The following is a 13942-nucleotide window of genomic DNA, read 5'->3' as shown; positions in this document are numbered from 1 at the left end:
GTTGTAGGTGTATATCATTACTTATATGTTATATGATTCGGTTGATATGAGATCTAGTTATTGCTAGTTTTCAGTAAAATGAGGGGTCCATTCATAACTCTTAGTTCTTTCAGGCAATCAATTATTCATGTTAAAAGGGCATTGAAACCAATAAATAATTCATAAGCAATCCTCAACTAGCTAGAAAAGGTTTCTCTCATTTTTCTAATTTCTGTGATCTTGAAGATCGGAACTATTCATATTCAAATCCAACCTTTTGAGATCCAGATCTTGCAAAACCCATGGCTTCTCCCCTTTACTATTGGCAGTCTCTGTACAAAAGGGAGCTCAGATATGCTTTTACTTTCAAAGATGGAAGTGTAAGGTGTTTGTGGTTGAAGAATGAGATGAGATGAGAATTTTGTTTATTTTGTGATTTGAAAAAGATAAATTGTTTTTATTTTTTATTTAAATGTTTAGAAAAGTTGTAATTATTAATTTGAAAGTGTTTGTATTTGAATGATGTTTGAAAAGAAAATGAGATGTGATGGGATGATATGGAAATTGTTTCCAAACATCCTCTAAAGTGCACTAGCAAAGCTTGCTAGTTTCTATGCAAGTACATTTTAGTTCACTTTATGGACTCAACCTCAAACTGCACGGATAGCATTCTTGGCAACTTGCTAGAGCGGCCTTTACTTTTGGTTATTATGAATACAGTCTCAAAGCAAAGAAACCATGGGAATGAGACTGCACTTGTGAAAAAAAAAGACTAAACACTTGTTCCCCAGTATCTTAGCAACTCATCGAAAGAGCATCCGACTCCCAATAGAAAGAAAACTGAAAATAAAAAGTGAATCAGCGAGTGACCCCATTCTGAGGTTCCTGCTTGTTCCCCAGCATCTTGCGCAAGTGAAAATCCAGAGTTTGAATAGTACCTAATAGGATTGCAATGTTTGGGTTTTGGGGGTGGGTTTAGCGACAAGACCATTTCTAGCAGCTCACAAAAGCCAATACTGTACTGTGAACATTCGACATTGAGGTTGATGTGGCAAGTAGAAAGCATCAATTTTGCAGTAACCAGTGTTGCAGCTTATTTGACACGATTAAAAGAATTAAGAACATTGCTAGCAGATGAACATGAAAAAGGAATCAACAAATTATATTATTTCATCAAATGTTGAACCTCATAAAAGGCAAAACTGTTAATCATGCCTGCAGACTACAACACAGCGGCGGCAAGATTGAAGATAATAAACTGTCACAACCCTTGAGCTGCAGGGGCTGAGGGAAACGTCCTCTACAAATACTGATCCGTAGAGCAAAATCAACTATCATCAGATTGACACTCTGGATCCTTAGAGCGTAGCATTATCCAGCATCTAACCCCTAAAATAATACATGCATTATTGGCTGATGCCATAAAATATACATTCAATTGAATGTCATCAAATCACCCTCATCAGGCAAGCATTATCCTTCCCATTTTGGAAAGAGTGCCAGCATCCTGTTCTGTCAATCCACTCTATTTAAAACCACCTCTTATATGATGTGTGAACAAACTGTCTGCAGTGAGAAATCATTTTCTGCAGTCTTCACTTGTTTCTGATACTAAATTGAAGTCTGTGTCATTCAGATGTAGCTGTTTAGAATTGGGACACGACAAGCTTGACTTTTTAGCCAATGCACTCATCATCATGCTCACCTCATCCATCCCTTCTCGCCAGGAATCACTCACTTTCAACTCGTGAACTATTTCTTTCAAGTCTTTAAGATTACATCCAGGCATCCTTCCAACCTTTCGATCTTTCATCATGTCTTTTACCCGAGCAACATCCTCCCATCGACCTGCCACAGCATAGACATTCAACAATAGTTGATAAGATAAGGGCTCATGCGGTTCCATTTCGATTAGAGATTTTGCAATTTTTTCTCCTAAAGATACATCTCCTAGGAAACGACAGGAACCAAACAAATTAGCCCAAAACAGGGATTCTGATGACTTATCATCTTCTGGCACATTCCTTAAGATTTCCTCTGCCTCTTGGACAAGCCCCACGCTGGCATAGAGATTGGCCATACACCAATTATGTGCAAAATTGGGCTTTATATTGAATATGTCTATCATTTGGCTGAAATAAGCTCTGCCATCTGCTAAAAGCCCAGAGCGAGCACAGGCGCAGAGAACCCCAATGAAGGTTATTTCATCTGGGATTATTCCTTCTTGCCCTTCGTCACACCTTGAACTCCTATTAAGGTTGGTTTCTTTATGTTTTGACTTTGGTCTACCCAACATTTCACCGAATAGGAGAAGCCCATCTTCTGGATTTCCATGAAGGCAATGGCCCATGATCATTGCATTCCAGGAAACCAAATTCTTATTTGCCATTCTTTCAAAGACTCTACACGCCATGTCCACCCTCTGGCACCTGCTATACATATCTATCAAAGCTGTATCAATAACAATACTTGATATCAAGAATATCCTAATGCGACACCCATGAACTGATCTTCCCTCTCTTACTCTAGCTGACCGGCCACAAGCAGTGAGCACACTAACCATAGTTGTATCACTGCCTCTCAACCCGAACTTAACCATTTCCCTGAACAACTTCAATCCACACCCAGGGTTCCCACCTTTCAAATACCCATTGATCATAATATTCCAAGAAACCACATTTCGTTCAGGCATTATATCAAATAACCGATGAGCATTGCCCAAATCACCAAGTCTGGAGTAAACATCGATGACTGAATTCCACGACACCAAATCCCTGTTTGACATTTCAACGAACACATTACTAGCAAGGTCAACGGCCCCACAACAACCGTACATATGAATCAAAGCGTTTTGAACTGGCAACACACTATCAACTCCATTCTTAACGGCCTGCCCATGACACTTCTTCCCGGATTTAAAACAACCCATCTTCGCAATAGACCCAACAAGTGGTACAAAAGTATAGCTATTAGGCAAAAACCCATTTCTCAAGCATTCAAAATAGAACACCATAGCCTGGAACGGAACACGACTATTAGAGTAGGCCTTGATGACAGTATTAACACATAACCTATCTGGCCAATTAATATATCGGAAAATTAAAATAGTGTAATCTAAATCCCCGAAACCCGAAGAACACTGCAGAATTCTGCCTGCCCAGAAGGGGTTGTGGAAGAGACCCGAAGTGATAAAATGAGCTTGGATTTGTAACAACTGCCTCATATTTTGACATGTTTCGAGTATACACCTTCGCTGATAAAGTGAAGTAGCAGTCCTTTCAAGGGGAGAAGAGGAAGAGCAAAATCTGGGCCGAGAGAGGTTGGTTTTAGAGGTGGGTTGAAAGGGAACGGAGCTTCTGAGTCGAGTGAGTTCCCGCATGGAAAATCTTGCCATTCATTGAGGCTATGGTTTTCATTCACTGCGGAGCTGCAAGACTGGGCTCTCGCCATTAACGCACATTCCGCTCTCGATCGCTCCCTCGACAGTAGGCTTCAGATTACAACGGAAATGGTCAAAACGTCGAATAGTTATGGAGGGTAAAAGACATAGGATCTTGCTCAGTGAACAGGCTCAGTTCGATTCGTCAAGATGCTCATTACTCAATGACCCAAATAGGAGTTGAAATTTGAAGCTTCGAAGTTTGGACTTTGAACTCTGAATCGGGCTAGGGCCATTTTGGTTTCCTAAATCTTTTTCTCAATTTTAAAATTTATATATATAAATATATATATATATATATATATATATTAGGCTGAACTAATATGCAAAGCACGTTTATCTAGTAAGGTAAGACAAGGTTTTAATTAAAAAAATTATGATTTTGAACAAAAAAAATTAATTAATGCATAATTTAACGCATTAAAAAAATTTTAAAAATATTTTTAGATAATGATAAGTCAGTGAAGTTTAATAATTATGTGTTTTGATAGATTAGAAAACAAAAAGATTTGTTTTATTGGACTCGAGAGGTAAATTAAATTTATTTAAAGTCCTGCTACATCCCCTGAAGGATAGCCCGAATTGCCACTGAACACAGAAAAATGTTTTTATTTTTATTTTTTTTCTTTCATTTTTTATATTCTTAAATATTTTTTAAAAAAAATTTACAATATCACTAAAAAAATACTTCCTTAATTATTAAGTAAAAAAAAAAAACTTTCGATACACTTTTTGGGTCCCAAATTCAGGACCCAAAGTATTTCTGATTTATTAATACTAAATCATATAACTAAATAACTTTAATATTTTAGCTTAAAAATATAAGGTTTTGTAACAATATCAAACCAGGCCAGAAAAATGTTCTTACAGTTTTTGAATTATAACCACTCAACCCACCCTGATTTAAAACAAAGTCTAATTAAAATAAGGCCAACAAAACTTGAAACCCACGAAAAACACCATTCATTTATTCGGCTATACCTTTCAAAATATATGGGCATATAAGTAAATTAATACAACTAATATGTAAACCTAAAAGCAACCAAAACTCATCTTCACTCTACAGACAACCTCTTAGAAGGAAAACCAAAATAGTGTAGTGAAGGCTTATCCAAAGAAGAACAAGAAATAGAAGCTCCATGGGAGATAGGCGACGGAACTGGTGGCTATACGGCTGGAGTCTTACGATGGTGGGAGTGGCGGAAGAACACTCAGATGGCTGGCTCGACTGGACGGGCGTTGAGGGGAGGAACACGAGAGCAAAATAGCGAGCGGTGTTGCAACGTTGGTGATAATCAAAGGCACTGTGAGTGGAGCTTTTGCTCTATTTTTACTAAGCAAGAATAGAGGTGTTCTCATTGATGACCCGACCATGGAGAAGGTAGAGGAGAAGGTAGAGTGTAGGCACAACTGGTTTATGTTGAACTCGAATGAAGGCTACAGCTGGCTTACGGCATGGCTGGAAGAGACGTTGTGGGTGGCTGGATTTAGACAGATGGACATTGCGTCAACATTGCATTGTTTAGAATTAACAATTTTAATGGATTTTTAGGAAATATCTTTTTCCTATATATTAGTTTTTCCGAGAAATTTACTTGGAAACAGAGACAAACAGATCTAAGGTTGAAGGAAGGAAATTAGAGAAAAACTCTGCAATGGCAAGCAATCCTCCACAAAATATTAAAGAGAACTTCATACGCCCTTTCAGATCTTTAGATAAAAGGAAAAAAAAAGAAAGATGTAAAAAATAATTATGTAATCAGCTTTCTCGAGATTCGATTTGCTTTTAAAGCAAATTGTTGTGAAAGCAACAAAGGGACGGATTTATATGAACGGCATTAACTTTAATAGAAAAACAACAAAAAATTGTTAAAACAACATATTTTTGTTTATTTTATATATAAAGATATATATATATATATATTTATAAAAAATTTATGTGCCTATTTCTTTCTTATTTATGTGAAATTTCTCAAACTCGGGAAAGGTTGAATAATTTTATACGATATCAATCCAAATATTTTCTCAATAAGAATTTAATTAATCTATATGACTTCAAATGTCCACTCCCTTTTTGACATATTCTTATTTATGGAAAAAATAAATACCATTAGTTTATATGGTATTTATAACAATAATAGTAATATTTATAATTTTATGAACTCATTTATTTGTTAATTGTTTTCTTCAACCAAATAAAGTAAATAGATTCATTTTTATACTTCAATTTGCCTATTGAAAGATAGGTATTGAGCTTAGAAAAAAATAAAAAATAAAAAATAAAAGAAGAAGAAGAAAGAAAGATAGGTATTGATCAATTCCTATAAAAGATAACGGTATAGATGTGGTTTCATAGAATCCGTTAGATCTACTTTATAATAAAAGTAACTTTACAATCTTACGTAACATATCAAACCACATCAATTTGTAAGTTTACTTTTATGTAATCACTTTATAGCTAAAGTATTTTCTTTATGGGTGGCTCTACAGCTATTGCTGGTAGTAGGAGCGCGCTACCTCTAGTTGATTTTATGTGTTTTTTTTTTTTTTTTTGACTTTTTTATTGCATGTATTTTTTTAATACTTTTAATTTGTTTTTTAAAAAATCACAACATTATTTAAAAAATACTTACTTAATTATTAGAAGAAGAAGGAAAAAAAAAAAATGGTGGGGAAGAAGCCCAACGGAAGCTACCAGCGGGCTCCCAGCATTTTCCTTTCCTTATATTTATCATTGAATGGTGTTATGTAGTAGAGGGAGCAGAGACTTACGCCATGACCCAAAGAGGAAAATTTATGATATGATATTTTTAACATCATTGTAACATATTTGCATGCTAAAATTGCCACACCATTGAGATTGCCGTCGGAGAAAGAGGAAAGCTTTGAAGGAAGGACTAGACTACTGATGCAGAAAAGAATGTTTAGGCTGAACTGTGTAAACAAATTAGGCCGCAGATTCAAGTTCTCATTCTTGTTCCTCCATTGCGAGGGGTTGATATGGTGTTGCTAATTACGGCTCGTTCAGGATCATTTGATGTGGTTCTATGTACTGGCAAAGAGGTGGAACTGCAAGCTACTCTCCATGGAATCATAAACTTTTTTTAAACCATTGTTTGAAATCTCTTTGTTGCCTCTCTTGGGTTGAATTCCTGTCACAACAAACCATAAAAAACCTTGAGACTCAACCTTGTTGGTCTTACATCAACGAATAAGGTGTCGAAGCGGCCTGAGATGCGTTTTATGTATGTGCCATAGCCACAATGAGCAGTTAAAACAGGTTAATCTACTAGGTTTCACGTGTCTCTTTTGTTGGGATGGGGTGTATTTATGGGATGACTACCGACCAACATGTTAATGCCTTGAACATGCAGTTGTTTAATTGCGTTGCTTTGCTTTTCCTTGCTCAAAGATTTTCTCTGTACTGCTTCTGAACACTCTGCAGAGAGCTTAGAAGTTGTTATGGAGGCCGGTTACCCAGTATATATATCTCTTTTCATTTAAACTTCTTGCTGGAATTGCAAGCCATTGGAGCGCCCCCTCCTACCTACAGGGAACTAGGAAGTGAACCCTCCAATTATATCCAGATATTCAGAGACTTGTGTTTTTCTTTCTCAAGAAAAATTAATACTTCTGTGTAGTCTTGGAAATATGGAAATAGTGACTTCGTAGTAGTTTTACTTGTTAAGTTGCATTGGCTGCAAATGATTCTTCCCCTACAGAGTAATCTTGGAGAATTCCTTTGTTCTTTACCCTTTATCTTCTCTTTTTAGACCATAGACCAGAAAGTTGGTTCTGAAGATACTCATACTGATTGTAAGGTTATACAATTTTTTCTATCAAACTATCTTATTTTTGGCCCAGCGGGTCTCCTTTGGGGTGTGACTAGTTTTCAAGAGACAAGGATGAGTAGGTTTTAATGTGATTACTTAACAACAGCTTTTGCCCGACCTACCAAATGAAACCTACTAAAGTTTGAAGGTGTTTTGATATTTGCATGTTTTTTCTTGGTTACCGTAGCATCTTAAAAGTGTTCTACACTTGGTATTTGGGAGAGCGTTGTCAATAATTTTTTTTTATATACTTTTGTAAGTATATATTGAAAAGAAAAAATTGGGAGGTGAAGGCCAGGAATCTTTGCCTAGTGGGACAGTAGAGTAATCTCCTCTCACCACGTGCAATGGGAGGTCTTCCTCTCCACCACAGTGGTCGACGGGCATAGGCTCGGGCGGCCCTTACCATAGGCGGACACAATAAGAGAGAGGTCTCTCCATCTCAACTAAGGTTCACACAGTCCCGATTGGGCTATATCTGCATTTTTCTTCGTTTTTTTAAGAAAATGATTTGGCAAATACATTGATTTTTTTCTTCTAGTTTGTGGGAGATGCTTTGGAAACACATCTCAAAGAAGCTCCAAACATGTTTGCAAAAGCTTTACAAACATATCAAGTAACCAATCCATAATCTTCCATTTAGATAGCAAAAAAATTAAAGGTCAAGAGTAACATTCTATTTAGGTGCAACTGCTGTATGCTGGTCACTTGAAGTAATCGTCTCAGCCAATCTAATTAACAAACCCTACAAAACCACGCAAAACAATTGAGCAACAGAAAGGACCAGTAACTATCATCTGACTCTTTGCTCTTCAACTATACCTTCCTCTTATTAAAGATCTTGCAGAAATGCTAAAACCCTATGAAACCAAATGGATTTCAGCAATTTACTGTCCTTCATCTACAATCTTAGTGATCTAAGAGAGCAGCCAAGTTTAAAGGAACTTCCATCTTCTTCTTACAAAGTGACCAAATGGGAGGATTTGGAAAAGGTCAAGGAAGACAAACCTATTTATCCACAAGGGTCGAGCTCAGGTGAGGTTCTGGAAGTCGATCAGCAATGTTGTGTGTGTTTGTCAAGATTGAAGATGGGACAGGACGGACGTACTCTTCCTTGTCTGCATGAGTTTCACAAGGTCTGTGTCGACAGGTGGTTTGATGTTTGCCGGAAATCGTGTCCAGTGTGCCGGTTTTCCATGGGAGGGGGGGAGGACAATTGCAATGTACAGCAAGTGCTGACTGATGAGATGGTGATATGGTTTTCTTCTTTTCATGTAGCTGGTTTCTAGCAATATTCATCTTGCACATAATAAATTAATAAACACAAGTCTTCATAGATTCAAGTTCCTATTTTGCCATAATCAAATAGTACGACGCAAGCTCAAACATATGGTGTGGACCATATGACCACTCATTAAACTGAAAGACAAAAAGGTAAGTGAATTTGTAAAGTATGAAAACTTTTGTAAATGGGCAGCAATTGAAGAAATCATATCTCTTTTCTTCATCCAGCCTAACTCCACCGGCATTTATAATATTATATACAAACCATTTAGAATCTGTGTAAGTATTACAATACCAATTATTGCGTAGACAAAAGCACTCCATTTTTATAGTTAGTTCAAGATCCCTAGAATTCCTTAGATATTTTATAAGTTGGATTTTTTTTTTCTTAATACCATCCTGCGTCGTTTTTAATGTATGCATGATCAGAAGGCAGGTTATCTAACTGTAATCAATCATCTAATGGCAGAGGCTGACGCAGGGTTACATTGGATGGTGTAAAATCACTTTAATTTCCATCAATATTTCTTCTTCTTTTTTCGTTTTCTTTTTCTTTTTTTTCCTTTCTAAGAAGCAAAATCCTACCTAAAGTCGTGTTTTATGATATTCTATCAGAAAAGAGTTAAAGCCCTTTAATATACACGCGTGTGTGAACTAGCTAGCCAACTCCAATCCCAATTAGATTTCAAAGAACCCTATATCCTTCGTGAAGATCTCAAAGGAGGTCGAGTCGAACTTCTAATGAAGACTGTACTCCATTTATTTTGATTCAGATTCATTGCAAATCTTTTTTTATTTGTTTGAAAGGAAGCTATAAGGCTTATTCTATTAAATCAAATCTGAAATACATGGAAGGGAGTCCTCCATAGGAAAACCCTGTCCCCTGGTGTGATCTGCAAACTCCAAATTAGTTTCCACACTTTCTTAGAATCATGACTGCTCGAGGCTTGATCCCTTGCTACCAGACTAATCTCCTGTTGCATATGGTATCTGACTGTGAAAATACCAGTAGAGGATCATTTCCAAATAAACTTATCAGGACTAAGTGAAAGAAATATTTGGTCGTTGGAATTCAGACAAATACTGATCTTAAGATTGTTAATTCAGGTCAAATATATGTACATATTTTCATTTACGATCACAATTCTTTCTCCTCCAGTATTCGAATGAAGAAATTCTTGTAATTACATGAAGGAAATCCTTTTCCATTCTTTTTATTAATTAGTCCAAAGTATCCATCTTAAATAACCTAGAGAATATTTTTTTCATGATTATATAATAATATCATTTTTCGACGAAATTAGTGAGTTGAATGGGTTGGAATAAAGTTGAACTTGGGACAATATTCGGACAACTTTTGTCACAACATGCGAACACGACATGAACCTAATACAAAATTACCTTATTAGGATCGGGAAACCTCAGTAGAACCGAGTACTCATGATCCATGACGACCGAAACGACATGACAACACCAATTATCAGCCATAGTGCCAAGAAAGTAATCACATATATAGACCGTTCATAATGGGGCTGACCAGCATTGTCTGGGTGTGAGACAACACCCATTTTCCCTTTTGGATCGATGTTCAATCAAAGATAAGGATTGTTTGGTACGCTGGATTGGCTTCTTTTCTTTCTGTGTGAACCAGGAATTGAATGCCATGGGAAAAAGCACCAAGAATCCAACAAATTAGAGGGGGCACGAGTGACTGTAATAATATGGTGAAGGAAATTAAAGGTTCTATAACAGTCATGTCCTCTAAAAGATGAAGAGATAAGGAGATCTTGAAAGAGATGGCCTGCAAAGGAACAAAGTGTCCCATCCTCCTTTCTTTATTTTTTATTTTTTATTTTTTTTGCCTTTTTGTTGAACTTTTTGCATCTTCTTGGAGGCCCCCATAAGGGAACCTTTTTTACCCCACTTGCCTCTCCCCTCCATCTTTGCATACAGAAAGAATCAAAACTTTATGTGGGAATTAAAAAAACAAGAAAAGGAGAAAAGGAGTAAGGAGTCAAGGGAAGGATACATACAAACAAAGAGCTGCACAACGAAGTTGTTGTTTCTTAGGAATGCAAAAACACTATTCTCATACATTCATTCTTTCCTAAAACCACTAAAATATGGAACAGAGGAACACCCACCCACAAAACTATTGAAAACCCTTGAATACTCTCTTTCATATCCTCTATAGCTAAATGAAAAGGGAATGTTCTCATGAAGGGAAACAGAAAGACTTTGTTAGAAGGAATGCACCGAGGAGTGCCTTATCAAAATGGAGCAGTTGACGTTCGATGCAGCGAATGTTTTTTGGGAAATGGGGCGGCTGCAGCTGCTCTTAACTGCCCAAAACACATGAAAAAAGAAAGGAAAAAAAATAAAAAAAAATAAAAAGAAAGAAAGGAAAGGATACAGTCATCAGACATTCACCGCGAGCAATAAATATCTGAAAATAGTAGTTTTTGTTTATTTTATATTAGAATGAACAAAATTAGATTTTCTTTAACGCGTACGTAATATGAAAAATAGAAAAGAAATATGTTTTTTACTTTAAAGAGAAGAAAATCTGCCTGAGGTAATCAGAAATTATGGGAATGATCTTGGCTCGTGCTGCCGTGCCTATCTAACTCACCTGTTCCTGCTGTTTTCTGAGCTTTGCATTCTCTTCCATCAAGTGAGCAACTTCAAGTTCCAACTCGTTTGTGTAGGCCTGTACCAGGCAGTAGAAAAAGAAAACACCAAAAACAAAAAAACCGCTTTCAGGAAACTAAATCAAACAGAATATTATTTCATGCTTTTTGCAAGAAATACATTTAACTTACGAATAAAAAAAGAGAAGAAGAAGAAAAGAAAGAAGAGAGAAATATATTCCTGCTTTCTAGCTCTTGATCGAGCGGCGGACTCTCGGTTCTTGATCATACGCTTATGTCGCCGATCCCCTGAGCTGCTGTCAGATTCCGGAACTCTTTTCTTCCCAAAAGACGGCAAGCCCGTAGGGGATGCGAAAGCCTCAAATGGGCTACCGAAAGGAGAGATATTAGAAATGGATTGGGGCTGTAAATGGGAGTCAGGCCTTAGTGGGTCAGAGTTATCAAGGAAATGAAATTCAGAACCCGAATGCAAGCTCAAAACAGTGGCTGGAGGCGACACCAAAGAGGCAGAGCCATAGAGAGTGGCCGTCTCTGTGGCAGTGGAGACTAGGCTGGCCGGCGGGTGATCTTTGCTAAAGGGCCGGGCAAGAAAGTCTTGGAGGATGACGTTGCGGAAGTTGGAGGTTGGGTGGGGACGTTCGTGGATTCTTGGGGTGGTTTCTTGGTCAGGAAGAGAATTCAGACTGATGTCCTTCCATACCTCTTCCATGGTTTTGGTGGCTCTTATGGATTGGTGGAAGGAGGTTGAGAATGGCGAAGGCGATGAGGTTGAAGATGTGGATGAAAGTGATTTTGCGGATGATGATGATGATGATGATGAGCCTCTGTTGTTGAGGTTTAGGGTTTGGTTGAAGGTAGTTTCTCTGGGACCTCCCATCGATGACAGCATCTGGTGCTATAGCTGAGGCAGATATTTTTAGACCTGACCTCAAACTCGCACACACGCAGGCCAGGGCAGAGCCGCAGAGGTGTGGGGAGAGAGAGTCAAGATGCGTTCTGTGCTGCATGGATCTTATGCCACTATTTATGTGATTTTTATGATTATTTCCTGTCACACTAATTTATGTTGTCATAGTTTTAATGATTTGCTATTAGATTGTTAATTTATGAAATTATTTAAAGTCAATGAATATGGTTAAAATGATAAAAATCTAAGACGAGGAGTAGTATATGACTCACATTGAGAGGGTCAGGGGCAGGACTGTGGTTGTGAGGATACCCAATTTGGAAAGAAATAGATGAGAACATTTTTTTATATATCATACGACGATCCTAGCGCAATATATCCCACCATGATGACTTGGTCTGCATACTAACATGCTTCACGTCCCATATCATAAAAAAATTAATATTCGCTTGCATGCAGTGGTGCAATTTTAGCAATTTTTTTTTTCCCTAACCCTTCTAGACTCACCCAAACCCCTTTCACCATGCCAATTGCAGATGCTCCATCCCTTCTCTCTACCGTCCCTCATCGACAACAATCAACAAGACTGAACCGCTAGTATTAACTCCAACTCTAGCAACCTTTTGTGCACATTGGTAGTCATTTCAACATTGTTACCCTAAATCAACACTCCCTCCCTTTAAGAGCACCATCTCCCGCTCTCCACCTTCCTCGCCAATGGCAAGTAGAGAGACCCTTCACCGATGACAACTAGGGAGATTGAAGTGCCAGCTCCCTCTCCAGACCCATCAACAACAACTACTTAGTCAGCTTCGAGATCCAATTCTACTCCATCTGTAAGAGATATTATGAGATTATCCTAATCAAGTGATTTATTTTTCATAATTATCAATGTAACGACCCAGCCCATCATCCACGCCCAATTACCTCACCAAAACCCTATTCCTTTTGTTTTCTTTCTCTTCGCCTTCTTCCCATGGATACCTTTCGTACAACACACACCCCCCCCCACCCCCCCCAATCCGTCCTGACTCTCCCTCCCTCTCTGTGTTACCATGCCGTTGCACTCTAGACTAGTTCGCCGCCGCCCCCTTTGCATTTCTTCCCCACCCCCTCACCACCTCTCTTTTTCCCGTCACCGAATTGCAATGCCAACCATGCCGATAAGTCCCCCACGCCTATCTCTCTCGTGTTTTCTCTCTTGGAACATACCTCTCTCGCGATCTCTCTCTCTCTCTCTCTCTCTCTCTCTCGCATCTCGTTGTCTATATGTTAGGCTAACAGCGGCAACTAATCCCATGTCAGTGTGCTGCCCCACGGCACCAAGGTGTGTCTCGATCTCTCTCTCACTCGTCTACCTTGGTCAATTTCTTGTCTATCTTGGCTTTCTCTTTTCCCACTTTGTTCAATTTTGTTCTTTTGTCGTGTTTCTTCACTAGCTATCTCGAATTTGGTTTTGATTTGTTTTTAATATCACAGAGCATCTCGATCGTCAATAAACAACGTTGCCACGTCCTGCTTAAGTGATACAAAATATCTAAATTTTACATTAAACTTGCTAAAATAGCTTATCTACTATAGGGAAAGATGATATTATAAAAGGTCACTTATAATTTCTATAAAAAATAAATAAATTCTAAATATTTTATTATAAAAATAATAATAGATTAATATTATTTCATGAAATATTATCGTTAAGAAATTTGAAACATATATTAAATTGTATTTTTTAAAATTTTATTTTTATGTATATATAGCAAATTTTTGAAATATAATTTTATATATAGTTATGTTTTTATCATTTTTTATTTTTATTTTACCACATAAGACTAGTATGCTAATTCAGCCA

The 13942-nt window shown here is 37.5% G+C and overlaps 2 protein-coding genes across 3 annotated transcripts; both read right to left on the bottom strand.

Moving 5' to 3' along the window:
- Positions 1 to 1114: 1114 nt before the first annotated feature.
- LOC122317779 (pentatricopeptide repeat-containing protein At3g51320) lies at positions 1115 to 3655 on the bottom strand. The gene has a single exon (XM_043134781.1). The coding sequence runs from the start codon at positions 3371 to 3373 to the stop codon at positions 1559 to 1561; it is 1815 nt and encodes a 604-aa protein (XP_042990715.1). The 5' UTR covers positions 3374 to 3655; the 3' UTR covers positions 1115 to 1558.
- Positions 3656 to 10579: 6924 nt separating this feature from the next.
- Positions 10580 to 12564, bottom strand: LOC122318276 (protein FD-like). Of its 2 annotated transcripts, none has more exons than XR_006244782.1 (3): positions 11358 to 12564; positions 11168 to 11245; positions 10580 to 10877 (listed from the first exon to the last, which is right to left on the bottom strand). XR_006244782.1 is itself a non-coding variant. In XM_043135496.1 (3 exons), exons 1-3 carry the CDS (start codon positions 12073 to 12075, stop codon positions 10806 to 10808), a joined length of 819 nt encoding a protein of 272 aa, XP_042991430.1. In that variant the 5' UTR covers positions 12076 to 12561; the 3' UTR covers positions 10580 to 10805. The 2 variants fall into 2 exon arrangements, 1 of the variants encoding a protein (XP_042991430.1); XM_043135496.1 differs by having other exon boundaries at positions 11407 to 12561.
- Between the last annotated feature and the right edge of the window lie 1378 nt (positions 12565 to 13942).

Source organism: Carya illinoinensis, chromosome 8 (assembly GCF_018687715.1).
Source record: "Carya illinoinensis cultivar Pawnee chromosome 8, C.illinoinensisPawnee_v1, whole genome shotgun sequence".
NCBI lineage: Eukaryota > Viridiplantae > Streptophyta > Magnoliopsida > Fagales > Juglandaceae > Carya > Carya illinoinensis.
The sequence above is the reverse complement of the archived record's forward strand: the minus strand, read 5'-3'. Positions and strand labels throughout refer to the sequence as shown.

Bases quoted from the DNA above. Each gene is read 5' to 3' on its own strand.
- LOC122317779 (XM_043134781.1), bottom strand. From the start codon at position 3,373: ATGGCAAGATTTTCCATGCGGGAACTCACTCGACTCAGAAGCTCCGTT.
- LOC122318276 (XM_043135496.1), bottom strand. From the start codon at position 12,075: ATGCTGTCATCGATGGGAGGTCCCAGAGAAACTACCTTCAACCAAACC. The intron at 11,246-11,406 runs GAATATATTTCT...TGCCTGGTACAG, and splicing joins GATCAAGAGCTAGAAAGCAG to GCCTACACAAACGAGTTGGA. The intron at 10,878-11,167 runs GTGAGTTAGATA...TGTTTTGGGCAG, and splicing joins TCAGAAAACAGCAGGAACAG to TTAAGAGCAGCTGCAGCCGC.